This window comes from Lissotriton vulgaris, chromosome 5 (assembly GCF_964263255.1).
Source record: "Lissotriton vulgaris chromosome 5, aLisVul1.2, whole genome shotgun sequence".
In the NCBI taxonomy this organism is placed as follows: Eukaryota; Metazoa; Chordata; class Amphibia; order Caudata; family Salamandridae; genus Lissotriton; species Lissotriton vulgaris.
The window spans coordinates 217826936-217851415 of record NC_141693.1 but is presented as its reverse complement, the minus strand read 5'-3'; the positions used below and the strand labels follow the sequence as shown (position 1 = coordinate 217851415).

General features: G+C 46.0%; 1 protein-coding gene and 4 non-coding genes across 5 annotated transcripts; all 5 read left to right on the top strand.

The window, feature by feature from the left end:
• The first annotated feature begins 1557 nt into the window (after window positions 1-1557).
• RPL12 (ribosomal protein L12) lies at window positions 1558-5642 on the top strand. The gene is made up of 7 exons (XM_086921199.1): window positions 1558-1723; window positions 2861-2934; window positions 3583-3681; window positions 3936-4017; window positions 4434-4520; window positions 5377-5489; window positions 5595-5642. The coding sequence occupies exons 1-7, from the start codon at window positions 1687-1689 to the stop codon at window positions 5598-5600; spliced, it is 498 nt and encodes a 165-aa protein (XP_086777325.1). The 5' UTR covers window positions 1558-1686; the 3' UTR covers window positions 5601-5642.
• LOC147710531 (small nucleolar RNA SNORA65) lies at window positions 2666-2790 on the top strand. Its single transcript, XR_015296164.1, has one exon. It is a non-coding gene; the product is annotated as a small nucleolar RNA SNORA65 (small nucleolar RNA).
• Window positions 4075-4203, top strand: LOC147710530 (small nucleolar RNA SNORA65). The gene has a single exon (XR_015296160.1). It is a non-coding gene; the product is annotated as a small nucleolar RNA SNORA65 (small nucleolar RNA).
• On the top strand, window positions 4910-5036 carry LOC147710529 (small nucleolar RNA SNORA65). The gene has a single exon (XR_015296158.1). It is a non-coding gene; the product is annotated as a small nucleolar RNA SNORA65 (small nucleolar RNA).
• Window positions 5643-6130: 488 nt separating the features above from the next.
• On the top strand, window positions 6131-6261 carry LOC147710527 (small nucleolar RNA SNORA19). The gene has a single exon (XR_015296175.1). It is a non-coding gene; the product is annotated as a small nucleolar RNA SNORA19 (small nucleolar RNA).
• Window positions 6262-24480: the final 18219 nt, after the last annotated feature.

The window sequence follows — 24480 nt, the reverse complement described above, 5'->3', positions numbered from 1 at the left end:
TACTACTCACTCTCTACTACTCACTCTCTACCACTCACTCTACTACTCACTCTCTATTACTCACTCTCTACTACTCACTCTCTACTACTCTCTATTCTCTACTACTCACTCTCTACTAACTCTCTACTACTCACTCTCTACTCATTCTCTACCACTCACTCTCTACTACTCACTCTCTACTACTCACTCTCTATTACTCACTCTATTACTCTCTACTCACTCTCTACTACTCACTCTCTATTACTCCCTCTACTACTCTCACTCACTCTGCTACTCACTCTCTATCACTCACTCTACTACTCACTCTCTACTACTCACTCTCTGCTACTCACTCTCTACCACTCCCTCTCAAATACTCATTCTCTACCACTCACTACTCGCTCTTTACTACTCACTCTCTACTATTCACTCTCTACTATTCACTACTAACTCCACAGCTCTCTACTCTCTACTACTCACTCTACTACTCTCTGTACTACTCACTCTACTACTCGCTCTCTACTACTCTCTTCTCACTCTACTACTCACTCTCTACTACTCTTTCTACTACTCACTCTCTAGTAACTCTCTACTACTCACTCTACTACTCCTCACTCTACTACTACTCACTCTCTACTACTCACTCTCCAGTACTCACTCTCTACACTCTACTACTTACTCTCTACTCTCTACCTCTACCTCTCTCTCTCTCTCTCTACCTCTCTCTAATTCTCTCTACCTCTCTACATGCACACATATGCACTTATGTATATATATATATATATATATGCATATGTATTTATATATATGTCTATATATATATATATATATATACATATATAAACATATATATAAATCTGCATATCTATATAAATATAAATGCATGCATACATATATATAAATGCATACATACATATGCATGTTATGTACATGAAAGTTTGAAAAACGCTAATAAAAGCAAAGCTAAAAAGCCACCTAATTACAAACCGAATTGCTTTAACTTAAACCAACCAGGGCGAGACCTATTGCATTTTCAAAACGTGTTATTCTTTTCACTCTGAGAGTTAAGACAACTGGGGGAGGGAATGTTACTGGGACTGAGAAGTTGCTATTGGTTCTCTTTAGTCATGTGTTTTGTAGTCCTAGTTACATTTGCCTTTATGGGTATTGTGGTTTATTCTTCTTAATGGCTGCTTTGAGTCTGTAGATTTGACAATCTTCACCTCATTGTCCATTGCCGATTTGAAACTTTCCTTGACTTGTTTTTATTCTCGTTTTAGATGCATGACGTGCACGTCCCCTAACGTGTGTTCCCCAAAATACAATTCGAGTCCTGGGTCTTCATTCGACATATCTGTGCGAAACATTTTTTTCTGTAAATAAAAGTAATACTAGCAGCGTTGCCGCACTGGAAGCTGCTTCTGTCCGCACGTTAGTCGCCGCACTCTGCCTGTGCTGGGGAAAACAGTTGCTGGCGAACGCGCAGTTCCCGTGTGACAAGTGCTGCCAAGCCCAAGATGGCTGAAGAATAGCCTCTGTTTCTCGCGAGACTTTGGACTATATTACGCGCCTGCGCGACTGAACCGCCCTCTTTTACGCTTCCTCTACACGGTTGAGGTGCAACTTTACTTCGGTCGTCCCGAATCCGGGTTCATCCGACACCGAAACCGCAATCCGTGGCGCAGCCCGCGGTAGTACCTTTCCGCAATGCCGCCTAAATTTGACCCCACTGAGATCAAAGTCGGTACGTGAGCGGCTCAGCGAGAACCCCAGGGTACAGTGAATGGCTGACCCGGGATTATCGCTCATGTCCCAGGGCAGCGGGACCCGTGCACCACGGTATGGAGGTTTGGTGGGAAGGGGGGGTCAGGCGGCCGTCACGAAATGAGGCCTGTGATGTTCGGGGTAGGCTTCTGCGGTATTGTGGTGGTGTGGGCCGATATTGAGGCTTTATTTTGCGGGAGGGGGAGGGTAGTTGTATGTTGCAATTATAGTCTTGTACTAGATTAAGTGGCTCTAGGAGCGTATGATAGCCGTTATCCACGTACCTTCCACGTTGTCGCACCCTAGTCAATGTGACCTTCTAAATGGTTTATACTTTCAAATCTACATGTTCGGGAACTGACCTTGCTTGATCGAAGCGGATGTGAAGTAAGCCGACTACCCGCCCAAAAACGGTGTGATGTAGGCAATAGTCTTTCATACACTGCATGATTGACATCCTGGCAGTCTTTTGCCTTAAAACTCCTATAACGCTCAAAGGGGGCTCTGGAACAATCGCTTCAGCAATTCTTGTACTGCAGTTTGCTTGTTCACGTCCTTACTTACCCACGGTGTTACCGGGCTAGTCTCATTTACCGATTTACGTATTGCGTATGCTTTAATAAATGCACGTTGTACCTTTCCATATGTATATTGGTTGGGCCCATACTGTTTGGATTAAGAATCCAATACACTATTGAGAGGTTCTTTTAGGCAAAAGGTCTGCTTGTGTTTTTTTTGGTATAAAAATGCATATGGGATTTACTTAACCCCTGCTGCAAAACGCTCAAGTTGGTGTGAATAAAATTTATTACAGGGTGAGAAACCTATTATACGCATTACTTGCGCGCTTGTATGTTGGGGATCTGCCATGTGCAGGATATTTTATCAATTGGTAGACCATGCTTATAAAAATGTTCAGCCACCCGCCACTATGCCTGACTCTGTGGCAGTCATAATCCAGTGGTGCGCTAAGAGCAAACCCCAACTTAGGAAACAGGGTTTGTCTGCACTCGTGGGCAGCTCTGTGCCGTAAGATTGGGTACACGTGTCCACGTTCTGTATACAAATTGGTTTGAAAGGTTCGCAAATCTTACTGTTCGTTGTGCTTGTTTTGCAGTTTATTTAAGATGCACTGGAGGTGAAGTGGGTGCCACTTCTGCTTTGGCTCCCAAGATCGGCCCTCTGGGTCTGGTAAGTTTTTCTCCCATAAACTACTCGTTAATTCTGTTTTCATTATGGACCTATCGGAAACAATCAACATGCTACATGAAAGGGCAAGTTGATCATATTGTATTTAAAATACATTTCACTCGGGAAACGGGGCAATTGGTGCCAAGCTTCTGCTTTCATGCAATAAGTCGAATGCTTTTAAAGTCTGCTCTCAGTCAAACACCATGAAAAATGTCCCTATCGCTGTCCCTTTATACGCACTTTGGGCGGGGTGGAGGGAGGAGCAGGCGAGAGACTGCTGCAACAGGTTCTCTAAAGGTGTGCTGAATGAAAGTGAGCTGTTAGGCAGTCGTGCTGATCCAAAAGGATTAGAGACAAACGAGAGTCGTTGATAACAAGTAGATTAGTGACCAAACCAAGCCAATCCATGGCACGCAATGGCTGGGGATGTAGGTCCACTGCAAGGTAATAGGACTTAAGATATACAGCAACCGCTGTCAAGTAGGCACGATTTGTATGTATAGCATTCATGCTGGTCACAAAGCATGCCATAATTAAAATGTACTACTTTGTTCCTTGTTTTATCAAGGCTATGCCCAGGTAAAACCTGTCATGATATTCTGGACGCTGCAATTGTGCTACCCTACATGTATATTTTTTTCATCTTAGTCTCCCAAGAAGGTTGGTGATGACATTGCCAAGGCAACCGGTGACTGGAAGGGCCTGAGGATCACAATCAAGCTCACCATCCAGAATAGGAATGCTCAGGTAAAGGGCATGCCGTATAATACCTCAATCACTTGTTTTGGGTGGTCAGTATGCTTGCCCAATAGTTGCTACTTTTCAGAGTAACTTTCTCCCGTGATCTCTACTCCATGTAAATGTAAAACAATCTTCAGCTACATAACTTAAATGGTATAGGGTGGATTGGCATCAGATGTAATGCACTGTGAGCTGTTGTGGGGTGCAACCACTCGGAAGTAATCATTCTGTGTGATTTTAAGTGCTTTATTCGTTTTCAGATTGAAGTTGTCCCATCTGCCTCTGCTCTGATTATCAAAGCCCTGAAGGAGCCACCACGCGACAGAAAGAAGCAGAAGAACAGTAGGTTTACTTTGTGAACGTTTAATTGGGTTGTGGGCGGGGTAGTCTGTTCAGCCACCCGCCACTATAACAGTCTGAATTAAGTGACTGGGTATAATCCAGTGGTGTGCTAAAACTAAATCCCGCCTAAGGAAACAGGGCTGCTCTCTTCGTGGGCAGCTCTGTGCCGAAAGGATGGGGACATGTGCTTCACCGAAACCTTTTTCCAATATCTGGCTCGCGCCTTCAATGGAGACTATCAATTCTCTAAGTCGAGTGGACTAAACTCCCGCTAGTAAAGGACTGAACGGGTTCTCATACTGGAATCTAATTCTGTAGTGACCTGCTGCTAATTGTGTTTTCAGCCTTAAAGTACAGCTCTTGTCATGAAAGTTTAGTCTAACCAGCTTGCTTAAGATTTTTTCTTTCCCTTTTAGTCAAACATAGTGGCAGCGTCAGCATGGATGAGATTATTTCCATTGCCCGTCAGATGAGGCACCGGTCTCTCGCCAGAGAGCTCTCTGGTAAGAATTTCACCTTGTATATTTGTGTTAAAGTAGTGGCTGCAAGCTTGTGCTAGCTTATTGATTATCTTTCCTGCTGCAAATAAGGTCTGCACTTGTTACACGGATGTTTTTCTGCTTACTGTCATCGAGTTTATTAGAGTACAGTTAAGGTCCCAGTGACCAGGACTTATTTTTACCATTGATCTGTCACGTTAGCCGCGCTGGAACATTGGTTGATAGTTTCCCAAGTGTTTTAAACACCTGGAGCCTTTCCCCAGACCTTTCATTCAGGCTACCGAGGGTCGAATTAACCCGTGGCAGTTCGATCCGGAGAACCTCGCTTCCAGACATATTATGAGTTTGCTGCCTCTAGCAGTTTTTTTTCTTCCTAGTTGGTGCTCCAGCCACCCGCCACTATACTGGTCTGAACTAAGTGACTTGTATAATCCAGTGGTGTGCTAAAAATAAATCCCATTTTAGGAAACAGGGCTGTTCTATTATGGATGGCTCTGTGCCGAAAAAGTGGGTACAGGTAACGGTATGTTTAAAAGTCCACCCACCTTAGCACTGCCACTTTTGAGTAGTTGGGAGACTGGTTGCAGTTCTGGTGAAAGCCCCTCCATAGGCTTCGTTTTCTTAAATCCATGTATACCCAAATTAGGTTTTACATGCATACAACTTTCTGGCGACTCAAAATGCGTTGTGGTGCTGTGTAAGTGTCTCGCTAATTGGTTTGTGCCTCATACGGATTTTTATTTGGCTTGTAATTTAGTGTGCGCACTGCTTAAATTACATTGTACAATAGTTACCTTACATTGTCAATGTCCAGTTCATGAGCAGGTCTGATCATAGATTTATAATTGATAATTAACAGGTACTGTGAAGGAAATCCTTGGCACTGCCCAGTCTGTTGGATGCAATGTGGATGGAAGGGCGCCTCATGACATTATTGACGATATCAATAGTGGTGCCGTCGAATGTCCAGCTGTAAGTAGATTTTAGGCTAATCTTTTTAAGTTAGTATTATATTAGTAATGTTGTGTTTTACTAATGGCTGTCTTCTTTTTTTTTTTCTCCTTTTGTTTCCTGCAGAATTAAAAACGTTGCACTGTCGAGTTAAATAAAAACTTAAAATAAGCACACCTGGCCTTGCTCATTTTTTCAAATGTTTGCTGTTATGCAGCCAAATGTTACAATGTAATAGTTACCTATGTTCTTACACCTGGCTATCTTAACTTCTGGCCTAAACAGGTGGTGCTCGCTGCGAAGTAAAATACATATCCAGAGCTTCTTCCTTTAATTAGGCGACGTTCACATGCGTGAACCTTAACAATAGTTTGCCTGTATTAAAGGTGAAGGCGTATGATGTTTACTAATGCCAAGAGTCCCTTTTCTAAAAGGTGTTTTTAAAACTGATAATGCCAAGAGTCCCTTTTCTAAAAGGTGTTTTTAAAACTGATAATGCCAAGAGTCCCTTTTCTAAAGTGTTATTAAAATTTCACTCAAAAGCAAGGTGGTGCCTCTGGCTTGTCTCAACTAGCTTATAAGTAACAAGTCACATGAGAAAATGGTTTAGAGTAAAATTAGTAATTTTGTCAATTAAAACCCTCCTCATTGGCCCTCTATAGCAGCACATTTCATTATCTCCATTTCTTTGCCCGTGAGATGGAAGATATTTCTGATGTGCAAGAATAAAAAAAGGTAAATTAGCAGCGTGGTGTAGTTTGTGGCCACTGTTGTCAGTCACCTTCTTACAAGAGCACTTGTATAATTAACTGTTCCACACATAGTGATTTACCACTTTTGATATGGTTCCTGTTAAGCTGATCTGTAAGCTGTAAATTTCTTTCCAACCCTGATCAATTGTGACGTTTTAAATGGAAGCAAACTACGGTAGATAAATAAATAGTTGGATAAACTGGATGTTTTTAATAACCTTGATAATACAACTAATTCTGCAAAGTAAATCTGATAAAGTATCCTTCCTTGCTATATTTGTCATGGCAATATACTTTTGGGAGGGTAGAATTTATTGCAGTTGGCACAGCCTGACTTCATGTTATGCCAGCGTCTCAAATCTTTTCCCATTCTTCCAGCCAATTCATCTTTAGATCGTTATTTCTGTCTCAGGCAGACCGAAAATACATTCAAATAATTCACATGGCTTAATCATGCGTTTTGGCTAGTAATTATGCATAATGGCATCTGGTCACAGTATATCCCTGACTTGACGTAATTACAGAATCAAGGCCATCTTTATTTAGTCAAGATCAGACATAATACAGTACTTAATAGTATAAGAACCAATTAGACATGCATTAGATGTAAATCGGGCAAACTTTGCTAGGCTTTATTGCTTGTTTGTGAAGCATTTTACAGTGACAAATTGATTTCTCTGTGGTTAGATGTGCAGCCATTTGATGGATAGTACCAAGCCGAGAGTGATATTATAGCAATGGTGTCACAGCATGATTCTTGGTACATGAGATGTAGACTGTAAAATAAAATTTCCAATTACATTTATGTCAACAGAAGGTTAAAAAACACCGTCTGAACCCTTCCAAAATAGGACTAGCAGTAAGATGTTGATGTGACTTTAATAGTTTATCTGGAGATTAATACCCATAGAGTAAATGCACCACAATTTAATCAACATCAAATGCACTTCTGCACTATAGCCACTATTAACAATTCGACTTTGTGCCATGCCCAGGCTCTTTATAAATTCATGCTGTAGATCTGCAATGCCAGTGTTCCTCTGGCCAAGTCTAAAATCTTTTGAGGAGCAGTCAAAAACCACTTTTATTAAATCTCATTATTACATTCACAGAGGTAATGGGTGCTTGCATGGAGCTACATGCGCAGCACTTAATTTTGCTGTGTTTTAGACCCCTCCTGTTTATAGAACTTGAATACTAACATGTCTTGGTGATTGACAGTATTAAAGGTTGCAGATTGAAGCAGACTAATATGTGAAATCATAAAAATGTAAGATTTCTGTGGGTATTCCTTAAATTGGTCTGGGTGGTTGTTAGCAGTGTTGTGGTCTTTTCCAAGTTCAGGAATTTGTATAGCGCACTACTCACCCAGAGGGTCTCAAGGCGCTTGAGGGCGGGGTGTATTATTTGTCGAATAGCCAGGTTTTAAGTTCCTTTCTGAATGAAATGTGGTTCTGTGTGAGGCGGAGGTGAGTGGGGAGAGAATTCCAGGTCTTAGCCGCCAGGTAGGAGAAGGATCTTCCTTCCATGGTGGATGCGTGGAACTGCGGCGAGAGCTTGATTGGAGGATCTTAGTTGGCGGGTGGGTGTGTAGGACAGTCGCGTGTTGAGGCATTCTGGTCCTATTTTGTAGAGGGCTTTGTGTGTGATTGATTGCTGTGATAATTAGGATATGGTGAGGCTGTCTTGAACAGGACTTTTTGGGGAGGAGTGGTCAAATCATACCAATCTCCATGACCACTAGAAAGATTTAAAAAAAAAAGTAAGTTTGTTCAATTTTGTACTCTATCTTGTAGTTTATTCTGAATATTCTTGGTAGGCAGTGGTTTGCTCCCACTTCCACGGAAGTCAATTGCAAACTAGATAACCATTAAGCATGATCATGGGCATAAACCTAATATTTTCTACAATTGGATCCAGGTATATTCTGTCTTAGGTTAAAGTTCAGAATATCCTAATAGTTTTAGATCTGATTTTGGTTCCTAAATATGACAGACAAATCTTTTGTAATTAAGATTTGACAGTTTTTTTGCGGCCATGCAAGCGAGGGAGTTGATGTGGTTGAATGTCATTGAGGCATTTATGGACCGAATCAAAGTAGCTGTACTTGAGCATCCATAACATTTTGTTAAGGATATCGAAGTTGGGAGCACCATTTGTAGCACTAAAAATACTGTATAGCATTGTTTTGTAGGGCAGTGCAGAGGAACAATTAGATCTTTCAGTTAAAAAATTGGTACAAGATACCCAGTGACGCTTAGAAATCTTAGTAGTGATACAAGTGTGATTGTACACGGCGTCTCGATTTTGGATGTTGGGTTGAGTTATTAACAGGTTGCAGGGAAAAAAGCACCCGCTAGTGTTTAAGGAGTACAGTTTTGTACTTGTGGACAGGAGCTGAAAAACTTCTAATTGGTTTTGTCTAATTTGCTTTCTTGGTTTTTTAGTAGTGATCAATGAAATAGGACTATTGAAAGTCGTGCTAACTTAAGTTGAACTGTGATGTTACGCAACTTAAGTTTAACTGTGTTACCGTATTGTATAATTAGCTGGATGTGTAATGTGCTTTTAAGGCAACATTTATTTTTGAAAAACTTTGTTTAAACAGTGTTCTAGTTGAATTTGTATAAAAATGTACAATGAGTACTTTGGCTAATTAGATTCTGGCATGAATTATGTTTCATTGCCAGTACAGTATTCTGCTACAGCTATGTATACAAAATGTACCCACTGAGCACTAGTTAAAAATATCCTTATTGAATTTGTGTGGTGGGTGTATTAAGTACGTTAATGAAACCACAGTTTGAAATAGTGCATGTGGTTTCTTTAAAAATAATTATCATTAAAAGCCCCCTCTTGGCTCTGAGAAAAGCACTAGTTTGTAGAAGCATGGGAAGGTTGTGGTCTTCAACTGACCTCGAGATGAAACGTTTTGAGCCAAATTTTCCGGTGAAATACAATTTAGTGGATTTACTATACCCCCCAAAAATTCACCCAAGAAATGATTACTTAGAAATACTTTAATAGAGCAAAAATAATGTAAGCATTATGAGCAAAATGAATGCAATGTATATAAAAACAAGAAATACAGGTGATCCGTGTCACATTTCGTGTCTCAGTTAATGTCAACTGACACACTTCTTTCTGGAATAGCCTGAAGCACTAGAGTTGGCGATACTTATCAGACCTTTGTGAAAACGGAATCACTTAATCTATGATGTATGGCTGAAAACCTAAACTCTGCACATTTGTCTTTTTGTAAATGTCACAATTTATTATTGTGAGATGGACATACCATATCAAAAATACCCTGCGGCAAATGTAATGGCACATAGCATACATATTAAATGTAGCTAGATAGGCTCATTCTTTACTAAAACTTCAAATACATAATTCAAGGGATCTCGAAGGTAGAAATAAATCCTAGCAATCTTAGTTTGAATTATTACTAAAACTGCCTTCATACCTCACAATGACTAAACCATCTAACCAATCACAAGTGACAGCCTCCACCATGTATAAGGCTTAAAAAAAACTCGTTATGCTTGTTTTGGAACCGCCTTGGTGCTGAAATTCCATGAATATGTACCCTGTGTTCCAGGCAAGGGAAATTCACTATTCATTGGTTGGACATCTCACCAGCATTAGACGCACATGCAAAGATATTGCAGATATGTGATAATCCCAGGTTTCTGAGAGAGCCTCAATCACATGCTTCATTTGTTTCAAGGAGGCAACTATCAAATATCTCATTTCATTAAAATCATGAAAGGGTGGGCGTAGCACCATGATTGATAAAACTGGATCAACGTTTTAAAAATGGAATCTAAAAAGAAGTGGGAGAATGAAAAGACAAGGAAAATAATGCTAAATCGTGTCGACTGGCGAAAAATGTTTAAAAAGAGCCACTAATGCTCCACGTATCCTGATGCTACACTACAGATTAGTAGCTGTTGATGGTGGAGTAAAGAAAGAATGATGGGATGAGTGCCGTTTTAAGTTTTCCTGATGCTAAAATGGCTAATTTCAAATTGAGAGCTCCATAGTCTTGCTACGTCTACTGAGCAAGATCTACTTAGTTGAAATGTGTTAATTTTGCTTGAATGTAGCTGTGATTTAGTTAACAGCAGGCAGGATGGGCAAGGTTTAGCGCCGTCACAATTTTCTTCCTAATAGTGAACCATTGAAACTGGCCTCTTGATGAAGAGCAATGAGTAGGCTTTGAAAGGGCACCAGCTGTTTGACAAATTTTGCTTTAACTGGACATGTATGCCCACACTAAATCTGTTTAATTTGTGAGATGACTAAAACAAAGGTCGAGGTGGATGATCAGTTTTGTTTTACCTTTGAAATAGGTGGACACAATTCACCGATTGGGGGGGGGGTGGGGGTGGTTAGAAGGGCTATATAAATGTTAAATAGAGCTTACTCGAAGAGGAAGTCTGTGGCACATGCTTGTTTAGTTGTCATTGAGTTGGAAGCAATTGTGACTGAGTTTGATAATGCAACTAAGGAGGTAAACAAATTGCAGGCGGGTATCGGAAGTTACAAAGATCAAGCTATATCAAGGCTGTTCTACCTCCATCATGTGGCCAGTTTAATTATACAACTACAACCAGAGCAGTTTCTGTTCTATGCAGGCCAGGCTGAGCACTTATTGTCCAAAAAGGCTGTAATAGCTTTAGTAACCTGCTTCTCCAAGTATTAACCCCTTCGACGTGGATGACAAAGCCAGCTCGTCATGGGCATTACCTGCGCTACGCGGATGACGAGCTGGCTTTGTCACGTTACCCGCGATTTTCAAAATTCAGCGCACAGCGGGAAAACCCGCTAGCGCGCATGCGGTTAAGTTCACTGATAATTGCAGTGAATATTTGGATCCACAGAGGCATTTTTAAATAAATTTAGGATCGGGGTGAACACTGCATGCTTCCTCACTGGTAAAATATACACATTGAGTAAATAGGCCTTTCAGAGAGAAATGGTGCCGAGCAGCCACCACCTATCGACTATTATGGAAAACTAAATTTCTTCTCGTGATTATACACCGAGGGGCATATTTATGAGAGGCTTATGTCATGTTTGCACCAAGAAAGTAAGTCGTACATGCGGGGGGGGGGGGGGGTGTTACAAGACTAGGTTTAGGAAGCCACCTTGTCTGACTGAATGGCTTCCTTAATCTGAAATATTTGTGCTGTTTCCTTACTCTGCAAGGGAGATGTGCATGGGTGTTCCCTCGCAAATTTCATTTACTTATATATATATATCATTTCATTTATCTTTATTTTGGCAATTTTTGCCCAAAAAGATGTATATACAATACTAAAAACTACAGTCTATAAAATCTTGAAAATACCTGGATGATAAATAATGCAAAATAAACACAGGAATTAATATAATACATTATTCAAAATCAGTCAATAGACATCTGCATCATCAATTCAAAAGTATTTTGAAAAGTGCATGTTGAAAGATTAAGATTAGGCATTATTTACTAGAGCCTTGTGCTTGACCCATATTGCAGCAAGGAATTTTGCTACACCGAAAACAACTTTGCTAGATCTGTTCTTAAAATACGATAGGCTTGCATGCAGTGTGATTCCCATATTTCTGCTTAAAGGCGCAAGCCAATACCTCCTTGTTCTTCGATAGGCAGGACAATAAACATGATATGCAGGTCATTTTCCAAATCAGTCGCAGCTGGGACAATTTTCCGGGGAGGATGCACACCATTTAGTAGTAAAAGCTCTAATTGGTAAAGTACAATACCGCCACTGTAAATACAACTTCCTAGTTAAAACGGAAAATATCACCCAGGTCACATTAAAAATAGTAACAATCTTTTTCCTTTTAAAAACAGTCTGTCAAAGTGTCGGTTTGTACATTGCGTATGGAGGTGGATAATTTATTTTCATAAAAAAAGTTTTGATAAGCTTGGTGCAGGCCATTTCTGGGTCATACCACAGTTCTGGGACCGCTAGCTTGAAAAAGTCATTTTTAATATAATCAAGCCATGGCATTTTCACCGCATTTGCCAAATTAAAAATTCCTAGGAGTTCCTGTCTGTAGTTCGAGAGCTCTGGTGTGCGCCATAACCTCCGCCAAAATGTCAGTGGCTTGAGACCCAAGACCTCGTCTATCTGCCTAAGGCCCATGTCGAGTCTAAGGTAGCAGGGGAGGTACTAGGGGGCAGAGTTAGTAGTTCTCCGAGTATTTTATTTTCTGTGTTGACAATGTCGGACCTACAGACATGCCCCCATAATTCGCCCCATAGGTAACTGCACCTCTTGACTGTTTTGTAGATCTCGATGGGAGGACCAATGGGATTGATTGTGGAGGAATTGGAGAGGTTAAGAATACCCCCTATTAGCTGTGCCTGTTTGAGTTGGGATTTGATTTGGTGAGGGGCCCCACGTCATACTTTCATTTATAGTTACCCCTAAGTAATAAAAATATCAACCCTTTACAGCCTAGTCACTCCAATTGTAGGGTTTGGGTGTGTGGTTACTGGGGAATTAAAAATCATAAATTTAGTTTTGAAGGCATTGATTTCCAGGCCTTGTTCCACACAGAATGCCCCAAAACCGTCCAATACCTGTTGTATCCCCTTTGGGGATTTTGACAGCAGCAGGTGTCATCTGCAAACATTGCTGGCACCCTGCTGCCGGCTAGCTTGGGGCCGTCTGCGTTTAATATCCCGTTTAGGTGGGAAATTACCCCGTTGACGTAGGGGCAGAACAGGGTGGGTGCTAAAACGCAAACCATACCTCCCACACCTAACCCAAGCGAAATTATCTTGGTGCAGTCGTAATAATATATACAAGAGTTGGGGAATACCCATCTCAGCTAGTACTGCCCAGAGCTTGCCTCTTGGGATCAAGTCGAAGGCAGCACGTAAATCCACGAAAACCGTGTATATAAACATCCCCCCTCAATCTTGAGTCTTCCAAAAATAACCGGGTCAGGTGAAAAATCTGGTCTGTTGTGGATATATTTCTTCTGAACCCTGCCCGATACAGACTCAATAGGGAGTTTTCTTCCATCCAGTCCTGAAGGCGATCTAAAATTAGCCTGCCAAAGATATTTTGCGGCTCACCAATCAAACTGATGGGCCTGTAATTGGCTGGGAGCATAGGAGAGCCCTTCTGAATAAGCACAATCTCTGCGCCCAGCCAAGTACTAGGTACCGGCATACCTCTAAGGAATACATTGTATGTAGATGGCTAACCAATATGGAGCCCATATTGTGGGTTTGCTTGAAGAGGTCGCCTGGGAGCTTGTCCAGCCTGGGGCTTTTCCCGCGGCCAGTTTAGGTATTGCCACAGTGACCTTTACTGTAAAATCCACAACATTCATATGGGATCTGCGGAAACCGCCCCTATGCCACCCTCCAAGTTACCATCTCCCGTTGTGTATAGGGTCCTGAATGGTCCTCCCATACAATTGCAGCTATATTTGCCTCAACGGCAACTACTGGCGCCAAGCCAGTATTTACAAATGACCAGAATTTACGTGGGTCTCTAGCTGCAAGGGCATTGGTTAGACTTATCCAGTTGTCATGGTCCATTCCTCTCTCGTGCACTTGAGTTGGTGCTTACAGTTAGCTCTCCTAGCCTTTATTGCTGGTTTATCAGTATTCTGTTTCAGGGCAGAAACTAATTCGGCCATCACTTTTCTACAGGCGGAATTGTACCATGTGGCTCTATTGCCCTTGGTCAGCCTCTTTGTCACGAGAGGGTAGAACACCTCAGCCAAGTTGTGAATTAGCTGTTCGAACATAAAGCTCAGAGATCTGCTCTTGGTGTGCTACTAGTTAAGCCCACTTAGATCTTCGCCTATCTTTAGATAGGGTCAATCTCAGATCGGGAACATCACTACTATCCTCATTCTCCCCAATGATACCCGGCATAGAGGGTTCCAGACTTAGTGCGTTGTGGTCACTGTCGTTTCTTACAAACAGTGAAATCCCTCAATTAACAAATATATAATCAAGGCGGGACTCTTGTCACAATTTATTGTAGGTGCATTTTGGGGGCACATTTGGTTTCAACCGTCCATTTCAAGCCCCGATGGAATGCAGTGCTATAATTTGGACTGCTAACGGTGTCCATGGGTGGAGCCGCCGGTGGCGGTATTGCCCAATGCTCATCATCTTCCATGATGACTCCATCTGTCAAGCCGTTCAGTGGCTCGAAATGACAGTTGAAGTCACCCCCAATCACGAGCTGGGTGCCGCTAGGAATAGAACTTAAAACAAGCATTTGCAATGCAATAGGTATCGCATCAGGAAAGTTTGAGCTATTGGTCTTGTAAATGACCAATTTTTTATTTGTGTTGGTTTTGAAAATAGTGAAATAGCTTTGTCATTTACAATGCCAATAGTTTTAACTTTTGCAAATGTGACACCTGTAGCATTTTTAATGCAATATGTGTTGTATTTAAGTGACTTAGATGTATTGATATTACAAATAACAATGGCTTTTAATTTTTTTAAATAATACCTAAATAAAAGGTATTGTACTGTGACGCCTGCACTGCATCAATCTCTGGAGGAGAGGCTGATGTCACTGAAGTCCTGGAGAGCTGCAGCCAATCCCGGCGCAGCCCTCTGACGTGGCGGGAATGGCTGAAACTTTGAGCCAACCACAGCGTGGCACGGAGGTGACGTAGGTGTAGCAGGCAACAGCGTCCTGAGGTTCCCGGGCTGCTGGCGGTGCTTCTAATGGCAATGTTGTTGGACTCTGACACGGCGGTGAAGTTGGGGGGGGGGGTAAGTTCACACACCATAAGAACCTTGGGCCAGGAGCGGTGATGTTATCAGCGCTTCCCAGTTCTATATATGCAGACTCCACACTTCCCTGCGTGCGTATGCATGCATGCATGCATGCGTGTGTGTCTGCATGTGTCTTTGCGGGGAATCTGAGGCAGGGGATGGGCACGGCGCCGGCCTGGGCGTGCTCGCCCACGAGGTGCAATCTGCGCGCGTGCCCGAACCCTGTCTCAGATTCCCAGGAGACTGGCAACAATAGTGGCGAGTTAGGCGCATGCTTCTCTTGTGCACTCTAGCTCGACCTAAAAAGGGACACCTCGTCAACTGTTTTGGACTCTCCAGTGACACACTCTGTTCTAGAGTACACGTTGACCAGTGCAAGCCTAGAGCCATTAGGCCACTCCAAAAGCACGCACTGGACATCGTCGGATGATGTGTTTAGTGACTTAGCCATACAGCCCAGGTGGGAACCCACTCAAACTGTAAGGCCACCCGATGGGTGCCCCTCCTCCTCCCCCCCCCCCCCCCCCCCTTGCCGGGACAAAAAAAGAGGCAACGCCAATACACGTTTTGTCCTCTCTAGCCCGTGTTTCCTGGAAAAGACAAACGTCCTTCCTATCTATATATGATGATCTCCACTCGGGGCAGGCCATCTTGTTTCAAAGCCCGGCCAGATTCCTCGACAGTATTGATAAGGAACATGGATTGGTGTTACTGACCAGACCCACCATTACCCCACTAGGACCCCTTATATTTGCCATTGCCGTTTCCTGTGATTCCTGCATCATGGGGGTAGTAAGTACAACTACGGCCTGTCCAAGCTGGTCAATATCAGAAAGTGGATGCTCAAGGCGACTCGTGTTTTTACTCCCAACCTGCTGGGTACCTTGAGTATCAGGATGGAACCTAGCTTCATGGTCAGATGCAAGGGATCTGCTGGTCTGTGTAAGTTTATGGCCACAACCCACTGTTTCTGGTCCGCCCCACCCCCCACTTTGGGGCAAAGTCAATCAACCATAACCTTAAATCTGTAAGGGTTCTGGTTTTACGGTGGACCTGGTGGGTGGGTATTCCCTCTCCTATCCTTATTCCCTCTTCGCTCTCCACTGGCTCCCACTCTCGTCCAGCCATCCTCTGCTACCTGGTTAGTACTCTGTGAACCTAGTGGATAGAAAAAAGACAAAGGCAGGGGCCGGATAGACATGTCGAAATCTTGATATGGCCAGGAGCATATGTGGGAGACTGTTCTCGGGTCCCTGAAATTAACCAAAACAAAACACAGTCCCCACTAATCTTTCTAGGGCTCGCCTTTCCTATTCCGCAGGAATAATAAAGAGCCCTAATGCAGCCAAACCATACTTCAGGCCAAGCAAGGGCTCTCCAGCGGATTTTCAGAAGTGCACGCCTTGTGGACGAGCATGCCCGAGCCTTCCCACTGCCAGCAGCATTTCTCCACGGCCGCCAGGCCACATCAACGGTTTCCCCAGCACTGCCCTGCCCAACAATCACCCTCCCACGCCAGCAGCTCCTCCCGCTCCATCCCCTGATCTCCGCCCCCTGCTGCATCAAAGGCTTTTTTAGGTGCACAACTGCGCTCGAGACTGGCTGCTTGTCATCTGTGGGGGAATTAATCCTATCCCTCCTCTCCTGGTCTTCCCTGGCAGCCCTCGCCCCTCCTCTCCCCTCCCCCAGCACCCACCGGCCCAGGTGCCTTATTTCTTAGCCCCGATCAGCATGCTGCCGTCCGCTCATACACTTCCAGCAGCTCCGGGCTCTCACCCTCTCCTTCCCAATATCCTTCTGCCCAAACTCTCCCGGCCGCCTCAGTCTCTCTGTGTGTGAATTAATTTGCGCAGAGGTTGGTTTGTTGAAATTTTGAAGCTGTCATTTCTGGCATTGTAGTTCGTCAACGTTATCAATGTATTTTTGTTTTCAGCATGCCCCACATAAATGCGTAATTTTTTCTCCAGCTGTCTTTTGCCCTCTAGCTTTTGTTGCTTGGCAAACAAAGCGTCTTGTTAGTTATTTATTTGACCAAAGGGTTACCTGGGTGCTCTTGCCGCTGCTGCTGAAAACGCTGTCTCCCTGACATCGAGCCTCCCCGTGTCCCTGGAGGGATTGACAGCCTCTGCCGCCCGTCAACAACTTGCAGCACTTGGCGGGTGCCGCTGCGTGGCTTGAGGCCGAGGCTGCAGGAGGGCTACTTAGTCGCATGGAAGGAGCCCTGTGAGGCTGAAGAGGACGCGCGCCGCAGGGACTCTGAAGACCAGGAGTCCCTGCGCTGCACAGGTGTGCACGGCCGCGCCCCCAGCAGGACACGCGCCCCGGCCGACCAGAAGTCAAACGCGGGAAGCTCTCCAAACAGCGGTGGGACTTTGACCAAAGGCTTACCTGGGTGTTCTTGCCGCTGCTGCTGAAAACGCTGTCTCCCTGACATCGAGCCTCCCCGGTCCCTGGAGGGATTGACTGCCTCTGCCGCCCGTCAACAACTTGCAGCACCCGCTTTGCGGGTGCCGCTGCGCGGCTTAAGGCGTGGGGGCGAAGCTGCAGGAGGGCTGCTCAGTCGCCGGAAAGAGCCCCGTGAGGCTGAAGAGGACGCGCGCCGCAGGGACTCTGAAGACCAGGAGTCCCTGCGTTGCACAGGTGTGCCCGGCCGCATCCCCAGCGGGACACGCCCCCCGGCCGACCAGAAGTCAAAAGCGGGAAGCTCTCCAAACAGCAGTGGGACTTTGACCAAAGGCTTACCTGGGTGTTCTTGCCGCTGCTGCTGAAAACGCTGTCTCCCTGACATCGAGCCTCCCCGGTCCCTGGAGGGATTGACTGCCTCTGCCGCCCGTCAACAACTTGCAGCACCCGCTTTGCGGGTGCCGCTGCGCGGCTTAAGGCGTGGGGGCGAAGCTGCAGGAGGGCTGCTCAGTCGCCGGAAAGAGCCCCGTGAGGCTGAAGAGGACGCGCGCCGCAGGGACTCTGAAGACCAGGAGTCCCTGCGTTGCACAGGTGTGCCCGGCCGCATCCCCAGCAGGACACGCCCCCCGGCCGACCAGAAGTCAAAAGCGGGAAGCTCTCCAAACAGCAGTGGGACTTTGACCAAAGGCTTACCTGGGTGCTCTTGCTGCTGCTGCAAACGCTGTCTCCCTGACATCGAGCCTCCCCGTGTCCCTGGAGGGTTTGACCGCCTCTGCCGCCCGTCAACAACTTGCAGAGGCGTGGGGTCGAGGCTGCAGGAGGGCTGCTCAGTCGCTGGAAGGAGCCCCGTGAGGCTGAAGAGGACGTGCGCCGCAGGGACTCTGAAGACCAGGAGTCCCTGCGCTGCACAGGTGTGCACGGCCGCGCCCCCAGCAGGACACGCCCCCCGGCCGCAACGCCCCTCTATAACCAACGGTCCGACGCGTAGCGGGACGCCGAGCGAAGCCCGAGCAAAGGGCGGGCAGTCTGTGCCAGTCAGGGGCTGTCAGAGGCTGGGCTGGGCTGGGCTGGGCTGGGCCACCCCCCTGACATCCATCGCCTCCGGATTAAGACCTCGGAGTTTATCTTTGGACCCCGAGGCCATCATGTCAACTCGCTCTGGTAAAGCTTTGAGGGGTGGCGGAGAAAGTGCCTCAGGGGGCACTACGATGATTGGCACAATGGACAAATTTATTACCAGGGTGGCCGCCGTCATTGAAAAGGAGATTGCAATGACGGAACGTCACCTCTCACAAGACTTCCTTCCTTCCAAACGCTCTTCCCTGGGAGCTGCGGCACATGTTTTGTCCCCAATTTCCTCCATTTCCACCGCACCACTGCCTGGGACCCCCTCTGGGGAGCCACATTTAGTAGCGCTAGAGGCAGGAATTGATAGGATAGAAAGTCTGATATCTGATCCTCTCCCCAACAGTCCCAGCACTGTTGTATCAGAGTCCCGCCCCGCTCATCCCATAGCCAGCTCTCCCGGCCTCAAGTCTCAACCCGGTTCTAACGTTCCTACACCTAGCCTAAAACCATCGTCCCAGACACGATCGACCCTGGAGCACAGTAAAAGGAAAAGGGCGACCAGTATGCGGAAGGGATGTTACTCCACACTTTATAAGCGCCCAAGGACCCAGCCCTAAAGGGGTCCTACACACTCAGATTCCGGAGGGCCTGAACCACCTGGGAACCCCACCCCCCCACAGCTCGCAGCTGACACCCTGCAGCCTCTCCCCTTGGTCCCGGCATTACTTCTTCCAGCAAACGAGGGCCCTTTATTTGAGCCCCTCGAGAAACTGGTAAAGTCTCTGCTGGTTCCGCTTTTTGACCAAGTCAAGAGTCTGGGGGATAGGCTTGACAGATTCGAACAGGTTACCAGGGACCATTTTCTCTCCCTGAAAACCTTGTTTGAACTACAGCCAAAGCCTAGTGAGGACTACACAGACAGGAATGCTGGAAAAGGGGTTTCTGCGAGCCAACCACTGGGAGATCAGCCGACACTGCCTGCTAAGCCACTAGCTACCAGGAATGCTCAACACCAGCTCCCCAGGCCGGTGCAAAGCAGGCAAGGCCGAGTGTTTCCACTCACGCTGCTCAGGTGCATGCTACTCCCGTCCCAGCAGTGATAATATCTGTACCAAATCCTGCACATAAGAAGCAACAGAAGGGAGGGACTGGTCCAAACTCCAAACCCCTGGCTGCTCCACCCGCTAAAGCCAGTGGAGTAGCGATAACCCCTAAGGCTAAACCCAGTAGCTCTCCTCCTAAAAAACCCTCCCCAGTGGCCATTCCACTGAAACCGACACGTAAGTGCCCCCCAGTCAACCTCCCCCCTGAGTGCCACCCATATGTTGTCCTTGTTAAAGTTCCCCCCCCTAAAAGACTCCCAGCAGGAAACCCACCAGGCGCTAAAGAACAAGGTCATCCACTGGCTGAAAACCAACAGACCCCTTCCATTGGGCGTGGATGGCCTGATTCTGGGCGTACGTAGGGTGGGCTGGATCGGACATGGGAAAAAATCTTTTGAGGGTGACTGTGTGGTGGTTAATTTCCAAGACACAAGAGCTGCCCACTCAATATGCTGCCAAGGGCGACCCGTGGCCGGCTCCGGAGTTGATGCAGTTGATTTATCATTTTTCTACCCGCGGTCGGCCCGACTACCCCCATCATCCATCCAGGGTCCCTTCCCCAAAACAATGCCTATGGCCAATTTTTCCCAGGAACATCTGTAGCGTAGTCGCATACAGTTCCACCACTATTGGACTGGGGCCTCTGGGGCTGCTGACTCCTTGACGCTTCTGAGGAGGCTCTGGTGACTTGGAGTCCCGGCGTCCAGTCCCCCCCCCCTCCTGCCAAAAATTATACCCCTCCGACCATACCAGAAGATCAGGTTATTGTCGAGACTACAGGGGAACTAGGGGAAGTGAGGGCGCCACTAGAAACTTCAGTTGGTTCCCCAACTGTAGGTGTTGTGGACTTATTTGCTCCTGTCGAGACCTGTAGCATTGCGGCTGTGGCGGACCCACCCATTAGGGTTCTCAGCTGGAACGTAGCAGGCCTCGAGTGAAAGCTGGCATTGCCCGACTGGAACTCGCTTGTGGAGCAATACTCCATATGCCTGTTCCAGGAAACCTGGAGCAAGGAGCCCCTACACAAGGCAGGATACTCTACCCACCATTTACCAGCTGTCCACTCAGAATCTGGTAGGGGTCGCCCTTCAGGCGGCCTCCTCATCTGGGTGGCTTCTGAACTTAATTGCAGGGTGGTGGAGCGGGATACCAAATGCCCGGACCTCCTCAACATTTCACTGAAAAACCCCAAGGGACGAGTTATTTTAAACATCTTCAACATTTATGCCCGAGGTATGAAGGGGGGCAGAGAATCCCCAGTTATAGCCTGCCTAGAAGCCCTGCTTCGTTTGTCACCACACAAGCATTGCACTCTGGTGGCGGGTGATTTTAATTGCACCTTTGAGCCCCTTGGCCTTGAAATTTTACAAGATCAAGAGGAACATGACAATAGGTGGGGGATACCAGCCTTAGAACTCAGTCCAATTAAAAAGTAGACAGAAGTGGCCCTTCAGATTAACTCCATAACTATGGAGTTTGGTCTGAGGGCCGCTAACGGCAGGACTGGTTCTGATAAAGCAGGAGCCCATACTTACAACAGGCCTGGACATACGTCAAGAATTGATTATTTTCTTCTTGACGTAAACTTGTGGAGCATGGTAATTGACATGGTGATTTTACCTTCTGTGGAGAGTGACCACAATCTCGTCTCGCTCACATTGTCCCATAGGTGGTTAACTGGCACAGGGAGTGGAACCGCTTGCAATCTCGCCCCGGACTTGTCAGTAGTCTCCAACTCTGGACGACGTTTAAAGTGGGCGAAGCTGTCGCTCTCAGAGGAGAAAACTTCCGCCATAAGGCAGCTTCTTACCACAGCTCTAGATAACCTTGACTCTCACGATGATGGGTTGTTGGAGGTGACTATTAGGTTTTGTACCCTAACTCAGGCCATCAGTGACCTTTTTGTAGTCCCAGCTAGTACCAACAGGAGGAAACCCCGTACACGGGCTAGACAGGGCTGGTTTAACCAGAAGTGCAGGGAGGCGAAGTCACTCCTCATTGAAGCAGTCAAATCCAAAATGCCCACTAGGACCAGGGTAGCAAGAAGGCACTACTCCCTCTGCCAAAAAAATGCTAAGAAGGAGTGGGAGGACAATTACTGGCAGGACCTTTTGGCTGCTAGTCAAGGGAAAGATGCTAAAGGCTTTTGGGACTTGGTGGGAAAAAGGAATCGTCCCGATGATACACCGAGGACCTGCAGCATTAATGCCCAGACATGGTTTACCCACTTTCAAACACTATTCTGCCATTGAAGGCCCACTTAATGATCCCTTCATCCTACCGCCATACACTTTAGATAGCGACCTGGATTTGTTCTCTGAACAGGAAGTCACAAATCTGATTAAAACCCTGGTGCCATTAAAAGCAGCTGGCCCGGACGGTCTCCCAGGAGACATCCTCCGAGCCTACCCAAAAGAATGGGGGGGTACTGATCTCGGCCCTTCTTAACGCCATCATTGAGGGAGGATCTGTGCCAGACTCCTGGAAAGGGTCCGAGGTAGTCCCAATTTTCAAAAAGGGTTGCCGGGACTTACCTGGGAATTATAGGCCCATAAGCCTAATAGACTCGAGTCAGAAACTGGCGGGGAAAGCTATTTTGGGGAGGATTTCCCAATGGGTGGATGACAACCACATTCTGTCTGATATGCAAGCTGGGTTTCGTTCAGAAACCGGAACCATTGAATAAGTGTTCAGGCTCTTGTTACTGTACTGGAAGGTGGTGGAGCTAGGCAAAGGCAGTCTTTATCTGGCCTTTATAGATCTGAAGACTGCCTTTGACCTGGTTCCTAGGGAGGAACTCTGGAGGGTGTTGTATGGCCTAGGGATGCCCCCCCTACATCTTAAACCTTTTCATTAAATTGCATAATGCCACCTATGCCCAGGTTAGATGGGGGATGAATGGAGAAAAGACTGAAAAGATCAGGGTCGAGAGGGGAGTGCGGCAGGGCTGTGTTCTGGCTCCCACCCTATTCTCTCTCTACATTAATGGGGTGGTAGAGCACCTGCTCTGCGAACCAGCAGGCGCCCCCACCTTGGGAGGCGTAAAAATTCCAACATTGCTGTTCGCCGACGACACCCTCCTCATTTCGAAAACTCCCCAAGGCCTCCAGAAACTCCTGAACCGCTTCCAGGATTTTTGCACTATCAGAGGATTAGTCATCAATGTGGACAAAACAAAGTATCTAGTCATGCACCCCCCTCGTAAACGTGGCCATCCCCCTATTCTGAACTCCACCCCCCTTGAAAGAGTGGCAGAATTCGACTACCTGGGAATCCGCTTAAGTGATGCGATGAGCTGGTCCGCCCACATCAACAAAATGACAGTCGGTCACAAAAGGGTGGGGGGGTCCCTCCTTAAGGAGTACAGCAATTCAACTAAACAATGTGTTGCCCCATTAATAGACATCTATAAAGCCCGAGCCGTATCTGCGTCACTCTACGGAGCCGAACTGTGGGGCCTAGGTAATATGGAGTCTCTGAGCAAGGCCGAGAACAAATTCATCAAAGATCTCCTTGCCATCCCGATGAGTACTCCGACAGTCCCGGTCTTAATGGATGTAGGCTGCAAAGCAATTAGGGACCAGGCTCGCCTTCGCCCTCTCTTGCTCTGGGCTCGCTTGTGGAGGGTTCCGGAGTTAAAATCCTACGCTGACGGGTTAGCAGAGGTGATGCGCTCTGATGGCTGGCAGAAGATCAAATGGCTCAGGGACATCAAACATCTGTTAGGGGACCTAGGTTTGGAGTCTTGCTGGCTCAGCCACTCAGCCCCCCCAAAGGAGTCCCTAAAAAAACTATACTGGGAATGGGTCTTCTCGAAGCGCATCAGCAATCAGCATCACTGCAATGCCACCGCAGCATTTTTGATAACAAAAGACGTTGTTGCCTTCGAGCCCTATATGGATTTAAGTACCATTGCTATGGACCTGTCTTTGTATATCAAATTCCGATTAGGTACTCTACCCCTTGCCGACCTTTGCTCCAGGTGAAATAAGTCCCAGCCAGCATCACGCCATTGCGCCCTATGTCCTGGCAAACCTGAAACTGTGTCACATTTTCTCTTCGAATGTCCGGACTATGGACGCCCTAGATCACGATGGCTTAAACCAATTTGCAGAGAACTGGGCACTCGCCAGCATTCCGTCGCCCTCCGGATTCTATTAACTAATACAGCTCCTCCCATTGTCTGTGCCGTTTCTAAGTTTTCAAAATGGGCTTGGTTGATTCGACTAAAAAGACTGTCCATATAAATTTAATTCTGTCTTAGCTAATTTATTCTGATCAATTGTGTTTTTATCCTTTTTATTCCAAATGTACAGTCACATTTACGATATGCTGTTTTTATTCTTTGTAATGCTTTTATGATATATGCATATCGAAATAAAGCAATCAACCAACCAAAAATATTTTTTCTCCAGCTGTCTTTTACCCTCTAGCTTTTGTTGCTTGGCAAACAAAGCGTCTTGTTAGTTATTTATTTAGGAGGGCGCAGGAGCTGCAAAATGTTACTGGTCGACGTGTTTTTTTCCTTTGTGCATTGTGTGCGCTTTTCCCACAATATAATTTACCGTCCACCATGTTCGAATGGTAAATGTCCACTAATGCGCCATGACACAAGCACACATCAAACAAGCATTGGAAATGCAATAGGTCTCGCATTAGGAAAGTTTGAGCGATTGTTATTGTAAATGACACTTTTATTTATGTTTTGGTTTTGAAAATAGCAAAATTAACCTCATAGCTGCTATTACACATTCCTCCCCAGTGCTGCGCTGTCCATTAGAACTAGTGCTGAATGGACGTTCAATGGTCGTGCACAGCACTGGGGAGGTAGCGCTGCTGACGACCATTGGCCGTCAGTAGCACTTAAGGGGTTAATAGCTTTGTCAGTTACAATGTCAATAGTTTTAACTTTC

Bases quoted from the DNA above. Each gene is read 5' to 3' on its own strand.
- RPL12 (XM_086921199.1), top strand. From the start codon at position 1,687: ATGCCGCCTAAATTTGACCCCACTGAGATCAAAGTCG. The intron at 1,724-2,860 runs GTACGTGAGCGG...CTTGTTTTGCAG, and splicing joins CCCCACTGAGATCAAAGTCG to TTTATTTAAGATGCACTGGA. The intron at 2,935-3,582 runs GTAAGTTTTTCT...TTTTCATCTTAG, and splicing joins AGATCGGCCCTCTGGGTCTG to TCTCCCAAGAAGGTTGGTGA.